This window comes from Pogona vitticeps, chromosome 4 (assembly GCF_051106095.1).
Source record: "Pogona vitticeps strain Pit_001003342236 chromosome 4, PviZW2.1, whole genome shotgun sequence".
Lineage (NCBI taxonomy): Eukaryota > Metazoa > Chordata > Lepidosauria > Squamata > Agamidae > Pogona > Pogona vitticeps.
The window spans coordinates 132,137,384-132,155,475 of NC_135786.1; the positions used below are offsets into that span (position 1 = coordinate 132,137,384).

The 18,092-nt window shown below is 41.8% G+C and overlaps 1 protein-coding gene across 7 annotated transcripts in view; it reads right to left on the bottom strand.

Moving 5' to 3' along the window:
- Nucleotides 1-486: 486 nt before the first annotated feature.
- Nucleotides 487-18,092, bottom strand: part of CXXC5 (CXXC finger protein 5) — a 104,463-nt gene continuing 86,857 nt past the window's right edge. For all 7 annotated transcript variants that reach the window (XM_020790531.3, XM_072998404.2, XM_020790526.3 and 4 more), the window contains one exon: nt 487-1,454. Coding sequence is in view for 6 of the 7 variants with exons in the window: in XM_072998404.2 (XP_072854505.1) it covers nt 1,410-1,454 (45 nt within the window). In the remaining variant the exon portion in view is untranslated. The remainder of the gene's footprint in view (nt 1,455-18,092) is intronic.

Here is an 18,092-nt window from a genome sequence, read left to right on the forward strand (position 1 = left end):
AAGGCACAACTAATCCTGCAGCTTCGGACAGTTGATATTCCTATAAATTTACCCATATAAGCATTAGGTTGAGTTCTACTCCTGGAGTGTTCCGTGTGTAGAGCAAACTTTCTGCTTACCAAATGTTTTATTTGTTTGCTTTTTGTGGGGGACTGATAAGAAAGCTAGACTCTGCCCAAGACAGATTTGCAGAAAGTGGTCAAGAGAAAGATGTATGATTGTTCCATTTGCTCTATTAAATGATTACATTTCTTTCATCTAAGTATTAAAGAAAAAATAACCGAAGAAACTAAAATACCTCTTCATTCAAGATGCATTGATGCCAAGCAAGGTGAACACTGAACGTTGAGGGAGGAGGAGTTCGCATACCTAAGAGTCCATTTTTGATTTGGTACCCTCATCCACCCCAACCTCACCCAAGCAAATTAGAATGGGGGGGGGTGCGTGCAATCAAAATGGACAGAATAATGGAGATGTAAACCATGACACAAAACATGCTTTCATTTTTATTCACAAAACAGCCTGAATTGCTAGAACATTACAAACAGCCTTTCAGTTAGTGATGGTGAGAAAGCAGGAGACAACTTTTGAACAGAAAAGTCTTGTCATAAATGTTCTCAGTATAGGTTCTGCAACAGGTTACATCTGAATTCCAGTAACATTTTCAAATGGTTTCTAAAAGAGAATCATTGCAATTAGCACTGGGTTTAATCTAGTGTGCAGGTTTTCTTTTCTTTTTTTAAAAAAATCTAAACATAATTATTAATTTGTTTTACTTTAAAGACCTGCCAGTTTTCGTTACACTTTCACTTTTTAATATCAAACATCTTGCAGATTAAACCTTATTTTATGTGTATGGTTAGGGAGAGGAAAACTACTTTAGTTTAAACATATTCTCATTTATAAACATGAAGTTTGAGGCATTCTAGAAACTAGCCACACTATTTTTCTTTAATGATGGAAATTAATCAAACAAAAAAAATGAATGAGTAAACAGCTGTGCTAATTACAGTAGTGCTTATTGGTAACTAGATTTAAAAGGTTACTGTAAATTTACATTCTCTACACAAGAACTGCATCTTCCACACATAAACAACATCAACACCATAACACAGGAAAATAAATTGATTGATTGTCCATACTCTATTACGTCTTGGTACTTTATGGATTCTTTTTTTAAAAATTATTTGAAAAGCAGTTAATGTTTCTTTTACTAGTACTCAAAGATGTTAAACAAATGCCAAAAAAATTATTTAAAAAAAATAGGAATGAAATCTGCGAGAAAATATTTTTGGTTCTAAAGGAGACATAGGCGCATCCATTCATTTCCGCCAAAAAATGCCTTGCCTGAGACAACACAAGCAAGCAGTGACATTGCACTGGATGACAGAGCTTTGGGATTCTTGTTCCTACTGAAACCATCGGAATGCAGCGCCTGTAGGAAGCATCACTTTCTGCAGAGACAGAAGAGAACAGAACAGGGACATATGATGAGCAGGGAAGAGAATGAGCCCTGGGCATTGTTCAGTACTTTGCCTCTTTTATGGACTATCCACCGCAACACAACACAAAGGATGCCCAGACTTTCCACTGCAGGGTCCCTTATTTTTCAGATACTGAGTTGGCACCTTCCCACATTTATAACATGAATGACATCACCCTCCATTCCCAAACATAGTTACTGCATCACTTTCTGCTCCTCTCCAAGATCTCTTGGCAACTTCTCATAACATTCACATCTTCTCTACCAGCAGCTTTCATCTCAGGGAGCTGGAAAGCCTCTTGGGGAACAGGCTCAGCTGTCTTGCTGAATCACCCTCTAAACCAGATAGCCTCACCCCACCCCAAGAACTCCTCTGCCCACCATTCAAAGAGAAGAGAGGAAAAATTTGGGATTGCTTTGCATCAGAATTGGACAACTGTGACCCTCTATTTTATTTTAATAACTTATTTACTTACTCCCATGCAAATAGTGAGGGATTCTGGAAGTTGCAATGTAAATGAGGGTTGCAAATGCCCACCCCTGCTTTAGATGAGCAGAAAATAAATCCTCCACCAGTGGCCAATTTTAATACTTTAGAACAGTGGTCCCCAACCTTGGGCCTCCAGATGTTCTTGGACTGCAACTTCCAGAAGCCTTCACCACCACCTCTTATGGCCAGGATCTCTGGGAGTTGAAGTCCAAGAACATCTGGAGGCCCAAGGTTGGGGACCACTGCTTTAGAAGACATGACTGAGGCCAAGAGAAGATGTCAAACCAGACAATCCACAGCAGTTCCTGGTTTCTCTTTTCCCCACCCCCAAGAAACCTGAAATCCATCAACCAGTTGTGGCTCCTAGGTAGGCAAATCTGTCACTGAGAATTCTTCCCAAAGGGTGCCTTTGAGCACTTGCTCAGCCTAAATTGTTCCCCCCTTCCCTTCTAAAAAGTACCAGAAATAAATTTACAATTCTTTTCAAAGAGATGCACACAAAAACAGAAAGAAAGAAAGAGAGAAAGCCCCTCCTGACATACTCAGAAATGTTCCTTTCCAGTAAGCTAATTTGACAGGGAGGCTTTTTAGTTATTGCTATTGGCAAACAAGGAACCAGAACCCCTTGCTAATCTATTACAAATCATGTAGCAACCTACCAGTTCATTCCAATTTACTAAGCCCTGGTCTAAGGAATTCAGGAAGAGTGATGATCTCCTAAGGAGAGATCTGCAATTGTGCTAGAGCTTGGTTATTATGTCGCAGTTGCACTGTTGTAGAGTCAAGAAACATGCAGTTCCTTGACCCTATAACAGTGGGGGACTTCTGAGATAGCCCCATTAATCTATCCCAATGATTTCAGCACTACAAGGTGAAGCAGAAAAACACTGCAACTTTACAGTCTAGAAACAAATTGAGAGAGAGAAGTAGAATAGGGCTCTCTATCTTCAAAGGCTTACTCAATCATGCAGCGATGCGTAACCTTTCTTTTTCCTTAATTAAATAAAATTGAATGAACAAAATAAATTACTACAAATTGCTGAAATTCCTTGATGGGAATATGGGCTTGGCTAGAATAAAAAGCTCTGTCCATCCCATATTGTTCAGGGCATCCATCCAGTTTTGTTGGTGGTGACCAAGGTACAGTTTCATGGGTTGATGTGCAACCGTGTTCAGAGTGCATCTCAAACAGAGATGGGAAGGAGAAGCATTACTGATTGCTGTTCCACAAGGATATAGTTTCCTCTTACGTAAGAAACTTGACAAAGTTTTTGCATAAGTATTTTCCAGGAATACTACAACACTCTTTTATTGAGATACTGTCGAGATACAAGCTGGGATCTCTATTTTATGCCCCTTGTTTTTCAAGTGTGGAGACGAGAGCCAGACTGAAATTTTGTAAATATGCTTTTTAGCTGAAGTTACAACCTTCTGAGAGAAAATAACATTCCTTCACCATGCCAAGTTGACCTACAAAAATGTATGAATTGTTAATGATTGGCTTGTTTTTAAGCCCCCTTACTAGGAGGGATGGATAGGCTCCTGAAATTGTTATCAACCTGTGTAGCTCTGCAGTATTTTCTAAAAGGTGAGTGCTTAGAGACGTTGGATGGGCCTCCCAGGATTTAAACAGAAATATTCTTCTTTACAAAATTTCTCTGCTTGACACATGACTGATGAAAAGATTAAGATTTTAAATGGACAGTGACCCCCCACATCCCCAGTCCAGTCTTCATACTGTTGTTTCATACAAATCCTCCAGTCAGTGATATGTGCAAAGCATCAAAGTGTTGTGAAGGGTCCAGGAAAGACCAGTGATGGAAGAGAACACACAGAGAAACACAATGTATCTTGGAATACAGTTTAACATCCAAACGTGCAGTAAAATAATTTGTGGCACAAAGCTGCTCAAGTAATAGCTTTATCACACACAAAACATGTCCCAAAATCTTCGTTTTGATGGCTACTATATTTTCTGTTGTTTCCCTACCTTCTTCGAGACAGAACAATTTAATCTTCTGAGATAAGTGGGCAAAGTGAATAAAGCTCACTTGTAAGCATTAGTCTTAAATTATTGTGTCAATCCATATGTATGCCTGTTTCAATGTACCTTATTGGACGTAAACAGACCTTTTAAACAAAGGGCTAGGGACAACATCTCTGTGCTAACCTATAGACACATCAGCTGGAGTACATGTTTCATGAAACAGCACATTGCATCTGTGCATGCAGTTACGTGGTGTCCACAGGTTTCCACATATGGGACTGTAGATGGGTCTTTTTTTCATGTACCTTTCAAAAAATATAATACAGGAGAATGACATTTAAAGTGCAATGGCACTGGTCTGAACGCAGTTTTGCTGTTCCAAAAATAAATGCCCAGAATGCAGTAAATATGTAATTGTGAACACTTCTATCTCACATAGGATGTTTGCCTGTCTCCTGATATATTGCCAAAGAAGGAGAACAATAACTAATCCATTTTAAAAAGCACAGAGATTTCATAATTATGATACCCACGGTTAATGTATACATATCAGTAATTCTTTGGTGATATAACTGTGGCTACAACCAGAGATGTAAGATAATATGTATGGCTTAAAATATCTCTTCAGGATCTGATTGTCCAAAGCTCACATTTCTGTTGCATTTCTAAAAAGATGTTATTAATTAGATAATTATAGCTTTGAATCATGCATAAACATTTTATGCAGCATTTCCTACTGAAATTCCCAAACTGGTGGCTACTGCATTTTCATCTGCCTCCTGATGAACACTAGAGACAGAAAAGGATTTTCATTTCCCACTGAGAGAAGAACAGTTACAACCACAGGTTCTTTAGCAGAGATTCCTGCTGTGAGAAGCTCTTGTCTTCACTTGCAATGGGAGCACCACTCTTTGACAAGACCCTACAGGTTCCTTACACCTGCTGCGGTTAGCCTGACCTATCACTGCAATTTATTAGTGACTGTTCTGGGAGAGGAGGCAGGAATGTATCACTTTTTAACCTTCAAGTGCTTGCCTTAAGAACTGGAGACCTGAAAAGGAGGAGGGTCATTCTTAAAAGAACATTAAAATGATGTGGCATAGATAGTCTGACACTGCTGTCTTTATCTTCTCACTGTTCCAGCTGTAACACAACTAGTTCCCCTTCCTTCTGTGGTGTCTAACTACTATTAAGTCAAATATAGAAATGCTTGGGCAATTATTCTGGTTCTACTGGCACAGGAAAGCTATTTCCCATGCAAAATTTGACTGGCTTCCTGAGATCCATGAGCTTGCATCAAAGCAACCCTATAATTCAGTACATTTTTTAAAAGCTACCATGCTGCAAAACTTAGAACATTACCAAGATTAGAAGAAAAAGCAGAGAGCCACCCACTGTAGTCCTTGTACCCACAGCCAGAAGGAACACTTTAACTGGTTTGCATTTTGGTAGTCAAAAACACTGGGTAATCTCTAAGGCAGCCTTCCTCAAACTGGGCCCCTCTAGATGTTTTGGATGCCAACTTCCATTAGCTTGTTGGTGTTGTCAATGGCAGAAAAGATGGGCTTAATCCAAAACATATGGGGAACACCAATTCTAAAGTCTATACAGACACACTCAGAATCCTTCAGAGATAACTTTAAAAATGGATGCTTTCTGGAAGATAGCTTTCATATTTAACAGTGACAAAGTGGCTTAAATTCTAAGCTCCAGAGACCGTGTATCACTAACCAGCAGGTCCTGCTTATCAAGATGCCTGGGGTACCTGGTTGACTTTTGCTAAAATATAATCTCAGTTTAGATAGACTTTGGTCTAATCCAGCAAGGCAAAGCTTCTATTTTTATGACTGGGAAGCATGAGGTAAATTAGATAACACAGATAAACAATGGCTGGTTATTGATCATTATATCTTACCCTTGAATATTCACAATTCCAAGTTCCTGGAAATAAAATGCTATTAGCATACTTTTAAGGAGATGTGTCTTGCTGCATGGATTATATTCTCTTTTCCTTCTCTAGAAACATATGGATTGAACCATAATCATCAAAGCCTTTACTCTTGAATGGGTTCTGCTGATACCATTTATCTTACTCCACAGCAAATTATTATACTGTGGGAATGTCAACAGCCTTAAAATTGAGTGAAGAATGTGATATACAGAGATACACTGCCTCTGGCAAAGGAGCAAGTATATCTTCCTCACAATCCTACCCTCCATGAATTAGTCCAGGCTCTCTTTAAAGCTGTCAAAGTTGGCAGTTCCACTGTTCAACTTCATGCTATGTGAACAAATATTTCCTTTTGTTGTTGTTATGTGTCATCAGGTCACTTCTTAGTGAAAACAAGCCTGTAAATCCAAAAGATCTTCTCATTTTATGTGAACCCTTCAGCTTCAACAGATGATCCTGGATTATTCTAGTACAAAGGGAGTTATCCTATAGACTTTTCCAAAACCACACATCATTTACCCATCTCTATCATTACATCTTGTTCACTTTTTTCTAAGTTTAAAAGCTCCAATATGGCAAAAACAAGGTGTTCCAGTCCCTATATAATTTCTGTTGTTCTTTTTTACACTTTTTCCAGCTCTAAAATATCCCTTTTTAATGTGGTGACCATAAATGTATACTCTTCTCCAAGTGTAGTTGCACCATAGCTTTGTGTTACGGCAGACTGACTTTTCATCTGTGCTTCATTAAGCAACCAAAGCTGAAATAATTTTGTTGGTACTGCTAAATAACACACCTCTATCATTATATCTGCTGACCAGATGCTAGCACTAATGCTAACTCAGCAAACACAATTCCAGAAGCACGCTAAAATCATACATTTTAATATAGGTTCCTCAAATACTCAGGGATCACCACTGTTAGTGCACAAAAGGATAGAATATTGGGCTGCTTGGAAGAAGATTGGTGCAGAGAGTTCTGGACAATTTTCTGCCCAGCAATCTAGAATCAAAAGAGGAAGCTTTTTAATTGGCATGGCTAAGGCAGACCTCTGTCTTTTTACAATCTGGGATTCATGTATAAAATGCATTCTTCTTTGTACAAAAAAGTACCAAAACAGACCATGAATTCACATATAGCCTCATGCTTTAACTTTCTTTGACAAGGGATTTCAAGATCCAGATTCACTTATGTGCTGATATGATTTTCACTACTTTTGAATCAGTTTCATCTCACAATTACAAAGAACAGAGGAAGTCCATTTGTGTTGTGAATCATTACACTGAAGAGACAGAAGAACAGTTGAAGAAGAATGGGAAAAACAAGAGTGAGGCCTGGCTATAGTTAAGAACATGAAGTATTCACAAAATAAAAGAGCTGGCAGCTATTAACAACAAGTAAGCTTTCCAGACAAATATGATAGCCTGGACCATATGGCTCCCACCACTTACTAAAATTTGCCATCAGATTCCTGGGGTACAAAGACAAGATTAAATAACAGGGGTGTAATTTGCACACTTCATCAGAAATGTAAATATCAGAACAATCTCCAAAAGATTGCCTTAAAAGTGGTAGCTGCTAAAAAAAACTTTTATAAATCTGAGTGCTAAAAACTGATTATTACTTGGCACACCATTCATAACTATTTCTGTCATACAAGCTGAACTTGGCTAGCAAAAAAGTGTTTAAAAAAACAGGTTGCCAATATTTCTCTTAACTTTCTTATAAACAGGAAAATGTCACCCCTTCTCATAGATTACAGCATTCCAACTCCCGGAGAATTTGCTTGCATATATACTGTATATACAGAGAGAGACTGTGGTTATTCTTCAGTTGTGTACAAATACAGAAATCAGCATGAGGATTGTCTTCAAAACCCAACTTTTTCCTTACTGAGTTCTTCCACCTGAAACAGAATGAACTATGCAAAGTAGGGTAATAAACATATATGTACTTAATCTATGCAATGCCTATATGTAGGGTAATTCAGCATTCCTCCTAGATACAGAATTTTTGTTAGCTTACATCTCCTCAGAGCAGAGTCAGCACAGACATAATATTAAGCAAAACTACTGTTGTGCAGCAACAGTGGATAAACAGCTGGAATGGAGTAATGGCTACTGTGTTGGTCTAGAACCTGGGAGACCTGGGTTCAAATCCTCGCTCGGCCAGCATTGGCCGAGCGAAGTGACTGGCCCATGGCATAGCTGACCATGGGCCAGTCACACTTTTTCATACTTACTTACCTCACAAGGTTATTATGAGGCTAAATTGAGAACAAAGAGACCCTTATATACCACCCTGAAATCACTAAAGGAAAGGCAAGATATAAGTGTAACAGGAAACACACACCCCAGCCCATGAGGCCACAGTAGAGTACATGACATAAGGTTGTGAAGTAATGTTGCTGACAGCAAGGGGAGGTTCAAGCCCCTTTAATGTCACCAGCCCCCTATAGGAAGTCCCTCAGCGGGACACTTGTACCGGTGACCCCACCTCTCCTGCACAGGAACATTGATGTGATTTTAAATGGGGACAGTGAAGCAAGTGGATTTAAAACTCTTTAATTTGCTAATTCCAGAAAATCTAGAGATTGTGAGTTTTTCTTAAAAAGAACTATGGGGTGGGGAGAATTACAATTTTGAAACTGTTCATTTTTGACTGATATTCTATCCTTTCATTGGCTGAAATTCTACACCACAACATGCACCAAATAAGTCTGATGATGTCACTAGCCACTGCCATTTTTTTAAAAAAATAAAAAATGTTGGACATTGCCCTTCTCCCTTGGGACCCCTTGCGTTGTGGGAAAGCCATTGGAGGACATGGGATTAATACTGTTGTTTTATTTTATTTCAGCACTGTTATTAGCTGCCCAGAGTAGACTTTGGTCTAAATGGGCAGGATATTAATTAATTAAATAATTGTCCAAAAATTGCCACTGCCAGTAAAGTCATCCCAATGGTGGCAATTTTTAGAAATTAAAGACTCTCTTCCCCCTGCATCCTGTGGCCCCAAACAGCTTTCCCATGATAAAGGGGAATTCTGCGGGAGCCTTAGGACCTGGATTTCACCTAGTATGTTACTATACTGATTTTATATACATATCCCAAAACAGAATTATTTCCCCTAGAAATTTTTCCATCCCACATGATTGATGGCCACTCCTCATACGTGTTTTTCTTTTCAACCTGTGGATGATTTTGAAGAAATCTATTGGGCCAGCAGAGAGGGAAACTAACAGAGAAAACCATCCCTCTGTTTATTTTGCCATGAACCTCCTCACCAGAATCATCAGATTCTGGTCATTCAAAAAATTTGTTTTCTTACCATGCCAATTCTTAACCATGAACAGACTGGCATCCCCATCTCATTTTCAACTCCTGCACTATTTGGTCTTCGCAATGCCTATGTTAGCAATTTTACCATCTCATTTTGCTAACTTTTAATTATCTTTTCTGCCCATCTTTGCCTGCAGTGACAACACCTTTACAAGTGAAAAAGGAATGCAAAGCCTTTTCATCCCACAGTCTGCTCACTCTACTAGCTAGCTGTGGAGGACTGCAAAGCCCTGCAGTCATCATCTGCCTCCCTCCCTGAGCAAAAAAGATGATCTTAATGGTATTCAAGAGAGGTCTGAATTTGTCCTAGGGCCCCTTCCAACACTCCCAGGCTCCTGCAGGTTCAGAGTGAGTCAGTGACCAGGCCAAAGGATCAACTCAAGGTCCGTTGCTTAGCAACGCTTGCCAGGAAGCTTAGGAGAAGCAGGAAGCAGCTGCAGCTGCCATAAGGGCTTAGAAGCTGTTTTTAGAATTCCTCCTTTAAGGTGTCCATCTTTCTTTTTCTTCTAGCATAAATAAAATGTACAGAACTTGGATAAAGAACAGGGATGCAGTTAGAATTCCCAGTACAGCAAACTGGCTGGTGGATAAATTGCATTGCAATTCAAAGAAGTGGTACCCTTAAAAGCATCGGGATATGCGGCCTCACCCCAAATCCACTCTGAAATATGGAAAATCCCCATCCTCTTGCTGTAGCCATCAGCTCAGTGGGCAGACAGTTACTTCAAAGCTAGGAGACAACCTCCTTGTTACATACAGCACTGATGTTACCTGTCTGTCATGGGTTTGGAGGGAAAGTTCCATCCTATGGGGAGTGGAAGGCGGGACATCAGGAGGAGGGGCTGTACTGTATAAATATGTGAAGCGTGTGAGATGCTGAGACACACACTGAGAGATGCTGAGAGACACTGGGTTGTGACGAAGCAGCAGCTGGGAAGAAGAAGCTGTTGTGGGAGTCTGTGTGTCAGACAGGGTACTTCTGTGTGTCAGAGTACCAACCTGATAGGTTCAGGTGTCTGTTGGTTAGCCAGAACTGATAGGTTCAGGGTCTGTGCTTCAAGTTAAGGGTTCTGTGTGAACCAAACTGTATGCTTGTATGAGTGAGAATAAGCCACGTTACTTTATCCTATTCACCTGATTGTTTATTTTTCCCTGTGTGTATTTAAATAAACCTTATTCTTTTTATTGTTTAAAAATCCATCCCTGGTCTGTGTGACTTCTTATAGGGAATGGTTGGTGGCAGCTTAGTGTAACTGTGTGACATATCCCAGTAGGTCTGGGTTTGTCACATTGATTGGTGTCCAGCGTGTGGGATACGACTGGTCCAGTTGTCCAGTGGTCCAGCAAAGCCTTGGCAAGTGTGCCCAGAGCAAGGGGGGTCTAGTCAGGGACAGTCTGAGGCGCGTAGGTAATCTTCTAGGTGTACCTCACGGGGAGGTGCGCTAGTAGAAGAACGTGCCAACTGGGGAGACTTAGATTAAGGTGCTCTGAGGCAGCCTAGTTTTGGCGGGAAAAAGCTGAGGCAAAACTGCGTAGCAACAGCGATCTAGCTTGCCAGCTGAGAGGCCCAGCAGAGGGGGGTAGGCTCTGACTCGATACTGTTGCAAGTTTAGTGCTGAAGAACAGCAGCAATCTCTAGGGAGAGCTGGTTCTGAGGCAAGAAGGAAAAAAGTGGTCGTTTTATTTTGAGGCTTGACTTTTAAAGCAGCCTGTTCTGAGGGGGGATTATGCCCTTGACTCGAAGCCAAGTAGCAGACATGAGTGAAGTGAAAGACCCCCAGATTGACCAAGGTTCTGAGGATGAATTTGGCTCAGTGCAAGGTGACAGCACAGGAGAGCAGAACCCAGAACTTAGAAAAATACTCCTAGCCCAACAGCATGAACTGAGGGTGAGGGAAATGGAGGAAAGATTAGAGAGAGAGAAAATGGCGTTTGAATTAGAGAGAGAGAGAGAGAGAGAATGGAGAGGGAAGAAAGAATGGAGAGAGAGAAAATTGCTCTGGAAAAAGAAAGGATGGCGTTTGAATTAAGAAAATTGGAAATGATGAACCAGAACAATAATAACAATAGGGATTCTGAGGGAGGCCAATTGTCTAAGGCTGACCTGAAGAAATTCCCTGTGTACCACAAGGGAGATTGTCCTGAGGTGTTCTTTTCCTTAGTGGAAAGAGCGTTTGTGGACTTCTCAGTGAGGGAAACTGAGAAGATGACCATCATGCGATCTTTAATCAGTGGTAGCCTGGCTGAGGTTTATGCCGAGATGCCTGAGGAACTGATGAAAGATTTTGCAGAGTTTAAGAAACTGGTGTTTGCCAGACATGGGATAAATGCAGAGCAGCTGAGACAAAGATTCAGGTCCCTCACAAAAAAACCAGAACAGACTTTTACCCAAGTGGGGGCCCAATTGGTGAGGCTGCTTGAGAAATGGCTATCGCAGGAGGGAACAGAGAACTTTCAACAGCTTAAAGATTTGATAGCCCTGGAACAGTTCTATTCAGTCCTGCATGGGGAATTGAAATTCCAGGTGAGGGAAAGGAAACCGAGGTCTGTGGCAGAAGCCGCAGAGGTCGCAGATTTTATTGCCCAAATAAGAAAGCCCTTGGGTGAGGGGAAATCTGTAGGTAAACCCAAAGAAACCTACAGCAAGTACTCTCAGGGACCAGGGAAAAGCCAGCAAGGGGGAGGGGCCCATGGTGAAGGGAAGCCCTCAGACATGAAACTAAGACCTCAGATTTTGGAGGGAAAACCAAAACAAGATGAGAGAGAATCAAAATACACCAGAAAATGTTATTTCTGTCAGGGAAAGGGTCATCTAATCTCAGATTGTGAGAAATTAAAGCAGCTAAAAGGAATGGTGCCTCAGGAGTCTAGTGGGACCAAGCCAAAAGCTGTGTTCTGTGTCCAGAAAGAGCAAGGCTCAGTGTCACTGAGGGAGCCTGTTGCCATGGCTACTCAGTCTGGAACAGCTACCTATGCTGATCAGGCTGAGGAAAATGGTCCTCTTATAGAGGTAAAGCGCTGCTTGCTGGTGAAAACAGATTCTCAGTTGTTTGAGACAGCCGGGGTGGACGTAGGAATACTTGACCGTCAGTATAGGGGGCTGCGGGACACTTGTTCCCAGGTAACCCTGTGCCATCCAGATATTATTCCTAGGGAGTTTATAATCCCAAATGAGAGCATGAAGGTGGCAGGGATTGAGGGGCAGGTAATCTCTCTGCCAGTAGCAGAGGTACCTGTCAACTTTCAAGGCTGGAGGGGAGATTGGCGGATAGCGATTTCATCGACTCTGCCAGCAGCCGTGCTCGTGGGAAATGACCTGGCTGAACATGTGAAACGGGTGCTAGTGATTACACGCTCACAAGCCACCACGGGGACAGTTAAGGGGGGTAATGATGAGCCAGAGACGGAAGCAGAGGGGAGTTCAGAAGCTGTGGTGGAAACCTTAACCACAGACAGCAGATTTGGACAGGAGCAAAAGGCAGACGCCACTCTCCAAAAGTGTTTTGAACAGGTGACTGACGCCCAGCTAACACCTGAAACCCCAGTGAGATTTCTGGAGAAAAAGGGGATTTTATATAGAGAAACCCTGAGGAATATCTCAAAAGGGGGAGATGGGATCAGAAGTCAACTGGTGGTACCTGAAAAGTATCGCCCCATGATCTTACAAAGGGGTCACTCTGACATGTCTGCTGCACACTTAGGGGTGAAAGGGCCCCTTGATTTGATCAAACAAAATTGGGAGCAGATCACCCAGGATGACCCACAAGACGTTGTGACTTACATAGACACCTTGATGAATGACCTAAGGAGAAATCTAGAGCTGGCAGCAGAAAACCTGCAAGCTCAGAAGGTCAGACAGAAAACATGGTATGACCACAAAGCTAGAGAGAGGCACTTTGACCCAGGGGAGGAAGTGCTTTGGCTTAGGCCCTGCAGAGAGAACAAACTGCAGCTCAAATGGGCAGGACCGTATAGGGTCATTTCCAAGATGTCAGACCTGAACTACCTAATAGAGCAGGAGGAGAACCAAGCAAGGAGGGTGGTTCATGTGAATGCCCTAAAACCCTACTACCGAGGGGAACAGAGGGTTCTATTTGCTATAAAAGCAGCTGAGAGTGAGGAAGCTGAATTACCCTTCTGGGAGGGTAGAGGGGAAGTAAAATACAACCCAGAGGAGGTAAAGATCAGTCCTGCACTCACCCAAGACCAGCAGCAAGAACTAAAAATGCTGCTTAGTAAATATCAACAGGTGTTTTCCAACAAGCCGGGGATAGTGAAGGGAGTGATGCATCGGATCCATACAGGGGATGCACCCCCGCAGGCAGTATCCCCATACCGAGTAACGGGACCCTATAGGGACAAGGTGCGGAAGGAGCTGGACGAGATGCTGAGGGAGAACATAATCGTCCCCTCTTCTAGTCCTTGGTCCTCTCCGATAGTCCTTGTGGACAAGCCTGATGGGAGCATTAGGTTTTGTGTTGATTACAGGAAATTAAACCGTGTAACCACTCCTGATGCCTACCCAATGCCCAGGCTAGACAACCTGATTGAAACCATAGGGGGTTGTCGGTTCATCTCATCATTGGACCTGGTAAAGGGATATTGGCAATTAAGAATTGATCCCAGGGATCAAGAAAAGACTGCCTTTTGCAGCCCTTTTGGTCTCTATGAGTTTCGAGTCCTGAGCTTTGGTCTCAGAAATGCACCAGCCACATTCCAGAGGCTGATGGACCAGACCTTGGCAGGGCTCAGTGACTTTACAGTGGCCTACATTGACGACATAGGGATCTTCAGTAATACCTGGGAAGATCACCTGATACACCTGGAGTTAGTGCTGCAGAGGTTAAGTGCAGCAGGGCTAACAGTAAAGGCCAGCAAGTGTCAGCTGGGTAGCCCAGAAATAAAATACTTGGGTCACATGGTAGGGGGAGGAGTGATAAAACCCCTGGAGGCCAAAATAGAAGCTGTTCGTGATTGGCCTAGACCCAACACCAAGAAAAAAGTCAAATCATTTCTTGGGTTGGTGGGCTACTACAGAAAGTTCATCCCGAGGTTTAGCGAGATTGCGGCTCCGCTGACCGATCTGACGAGGAAGAAGGCTGATGACCGCATCCCGTGGACCAGCGACTGTGAGGCGGCGTTCCAGAGGTTGAAGGAGGCGTTAATCAACTATCCTGTCCTGCGTGCTCCAGACTTCGACCGGGAGTTCATCATCTACACAGATGCATCTAACAGCGGGGTAGGAGCAGTTCTGTGCCAGGAGGATGAGAATGGTGACCAACATCCAGTGTCCTACCTGAGTAGGAAACTTCAAAAAGGTGAGAGACATTTGGCAACCGTGGAGAAGGAGTGTTTGGCCATAGTCTACGCGATCCAGAAGGCCAAGCCTTACATCTGGGGAAGACATTTTATTCTGTGTACTGACCATTCACCATTGCAATGGTTAAAGACAATGAAAACCCACAATAGCAAACTTATGAGGTGGGCTTTAAACCTACAGGACTATGACTTTGAAGTGAAGGTGGTCAGAGGGTCAGTGAACTGTGTTGCTGACGCCTTATCAAGAAGACCTGAAGATTGAAGACGGCGAAAGAACATGGACTATGTGTATATAATGATGACAAAAAGTTAAATGTACCTGGTTTTTGATTTGGTTTGTATGAATAAAGGTAAATGGATGTATTGTATATGGTAAATGTTTAAATGCTTAATTGCTATGGTTAACTTAGAATGTAAGTATAAGTATAATATGGTATGTATAATTGTTGTTGTGTATTTTATACAGGTTGTTTTTTGGTGAAAAGCACGTTAGCTTTCCCCCTACAAAACAACTTATAAAGAGGGGAGGTGTTACATACAGCACTGATGTTACCTGTCTGTCATGGGTTTGGAGGGAAAGTTCCATCCTATGGGGAGTGGAAGGCGGGACATCAGGAGGAGGGGCTGTACTGTATAAATATGTGAAGCGTGTGAGATGCTGAGACACACACTGAGAGATGCTGAGAGACACTGGGTTGTGACGAAGCAGCAGCTGGGAAGAAGAAGCTGTTGTGGGAGTCTGTGTGTCAGACAGGGTACTTCTGTGTGTCAGAGTACCAACCTGATAGGTTCAGGTGTCTGTTGGTTAGCCAGAACTGATAGGTTCAGGGTCTGTGCTTCAAGTTAAGGGTTCTGTGTGAACCAAACTGTATGCTTGTATGAGTGAGAATAAGCCACGTTACTTTATCCTATTCACCTGATTGTTTATTTTTCCCTGTGTGTATTTAAATAAACCTTATTCTTTTTATTGTTTAAAAATCCATCCCTGGTCTGTGTGACTTCTTATAGGGAATGGTTGGTGGCAGCTTAGTGTAACTGTGTGACATATCCCAGTAGGTCTGGGTTTGTCACATTCCTCAGTTTATCAGATTCAGAAATATCTGGGTTGGTGGCAGGATCTAGAAAACCCCTGGGAATTATTCTTTAGCACTTTCTTTGCATGGCCATTGTGGCAGCACTGATAGTAACACTGACAGCCAGGCTACACAGAAAATTATGAGTGTCCTTATTATTTTTAATTTCTACAGCTACAGATATGCTTTTCCTTTGCTGTTGGAAACATAAATTATTCCTCAAATAGCAGCTGTTAGCACAGCAGTACTATAAGACTGCCCTCCCCATTAACTGTTTTGAGTAATCAAATACTTGCATTTCCCACATGCTCACAGAATGCAACAGAGAAGGTAAGCATATATTCCAGCCTATTATGCACTGCAGAATCAGTTTACTCGGTTTGGGTCTCTTTTGGAGTGATGGACTTTTCCTTCTCCCCTTTTCCAGACCAATGATTCAGCAAATTAGAACACGAATATAATTTAGCAATACAGCAGTTTTTGAAAGATACCAATCCTGCATATCAATCCAGCATGCAAAGCAATCCCGGCCTCCTCATCAGTATCCATTCCAATCTGATGCTAATTGAAAAAGTCTGAATGTGGCTAATAATGGTGCTAGGTTTTCCCAATCTTGGTGCAAGACCATGTTGTCTCAATTGGAATTGTGATGTCTAAAGCTTTCACAGAAAATACTGTAAGAAGGACCAAAGACAGAAAATAGCTCCCATAGCCCTCTTATCTGCAACAAAATATAGATTAGATACAATCAGAATATACTTATTTTCCAGGTAGCAGTTCTTTTAAACATTAGCCAACTGCCCAACTGACAGAGTGATCACTCAGAATCTGGCAAAAAGGGTTATGATCCACAGAAGGAGCCTACCTCTCTCAAAGACAAAGCTACAAACAGTTGCAGCCATACGTGCTACACCTCTCTATCATCTCTTTGGGAATGGAGGAATGACTGAGGAGATGCAAGATCTTCTGTTACCCTATTCAACAGAAACATCTAGCTTAGCTATTAACACCAGCAGAAACATGTTATATGTGCTTCTCACGTGTTTGGAGCTCAAGCTTGGAGAAGCTATTCCCTGTCTTCTTGGGTCTGCTTTCCTACTTACTGCCTCTTATAAGTGTCAGACACACACAAGAGTACACATCTCTGCAACAGCTACAGATTTGGGTTTTTAATGATACAGGTATTTTCTCTGGATTGCAACTTGGTAACTTTGCAACTCCGGAATTAGCAAAGAACTCATGAGTGGGTTGTATTAATCTAGGCACATCTGTACAGATGTATTTCCACATAGATGGAAAACTGCAGAATGCCTCTTGAACCCCTTGATGGGCAGGAGGTATAGACAAGGCATTGTAGGGAAGAAAAACACAAGGGAGGAAAGGGTTAAGCATATCATTCAGCCACCACTTCTCTTTTCTTAATCATCAGTGATCAACTCGGTAAGCATTGCTTGTGTTCTTGACAAGGAGAAGCCATCATAGCTTTGGTGGGTACATTTGTCTATCATGTACAGTTCCACTGGTCCGACAAACATTTACTATTTTATATTGCCTTTCTTTAAGAATATATTCAAAATACTGGCTAGAATCCACTTGAAGAATTCCACTGCCATAGCTCCATTGGCATAAATATCACTGGTGAATTGGCGCTAGTTATGAAGCTGGCATTTGCATTTGGGGTTACAGTGCACTGAGTCACACAACTTTTGCACAACACCAAATGCAAGCACCAGCTTCTTAACTACTGGCAATTAACCATTGAATTTTTATGCCAATGGACTTCCAGTAATTGGATTCTGGCTCCTCTCTTCATTCTCCTCTAAAAATAAATAACACTTGGAAATAATGAATTGTGTCTTGGGTAGACAGGACATAGTTTGCAGAGCAATTTTGAGAACCTGCAAGGGAAAATGAGTGAACTGCTTTCCAAAAAAAGCCTCTCTACACATAATTCTTACATTCTTCTGTACTGTGAGGTGTGAATTATCAACACAGACCCCTCCTTCAGAGGGGAAACTGATATATAATCAAACTAAAATCTATATTTTGACTTGGAGGAGCTAAACATTCTGAACATTTCCGTTTATTGGCAGCAGGTAGTCCTTGTCTTGTTCTGCTGGCATTTCAGGTTCATCTGATTATTCACTCCCCTATTCTTCCCTTTGAGATCTTAAGTGACACACTTGTCACATGCTACTTCATTGAGTTTAGAACAATCTCTTTCAAATTAAAAGGGAGACACGGAGATGCTCTTTGCTTAGGCAGACTTAACTGATCTTTACTAAGTCACATCTTATTGGCAGGAAGCGGTTAACAGTGGTTATGGGCAGGCACTTTCATTAATTTTAGCTATAAGGTAAATTCAAGGCAGGTCAACATCTGTGAGGACACATGCCATCCCCCTCCAAAGGAGGCTTGTAGACAATAACCATCCTGCTCAATTTAGCA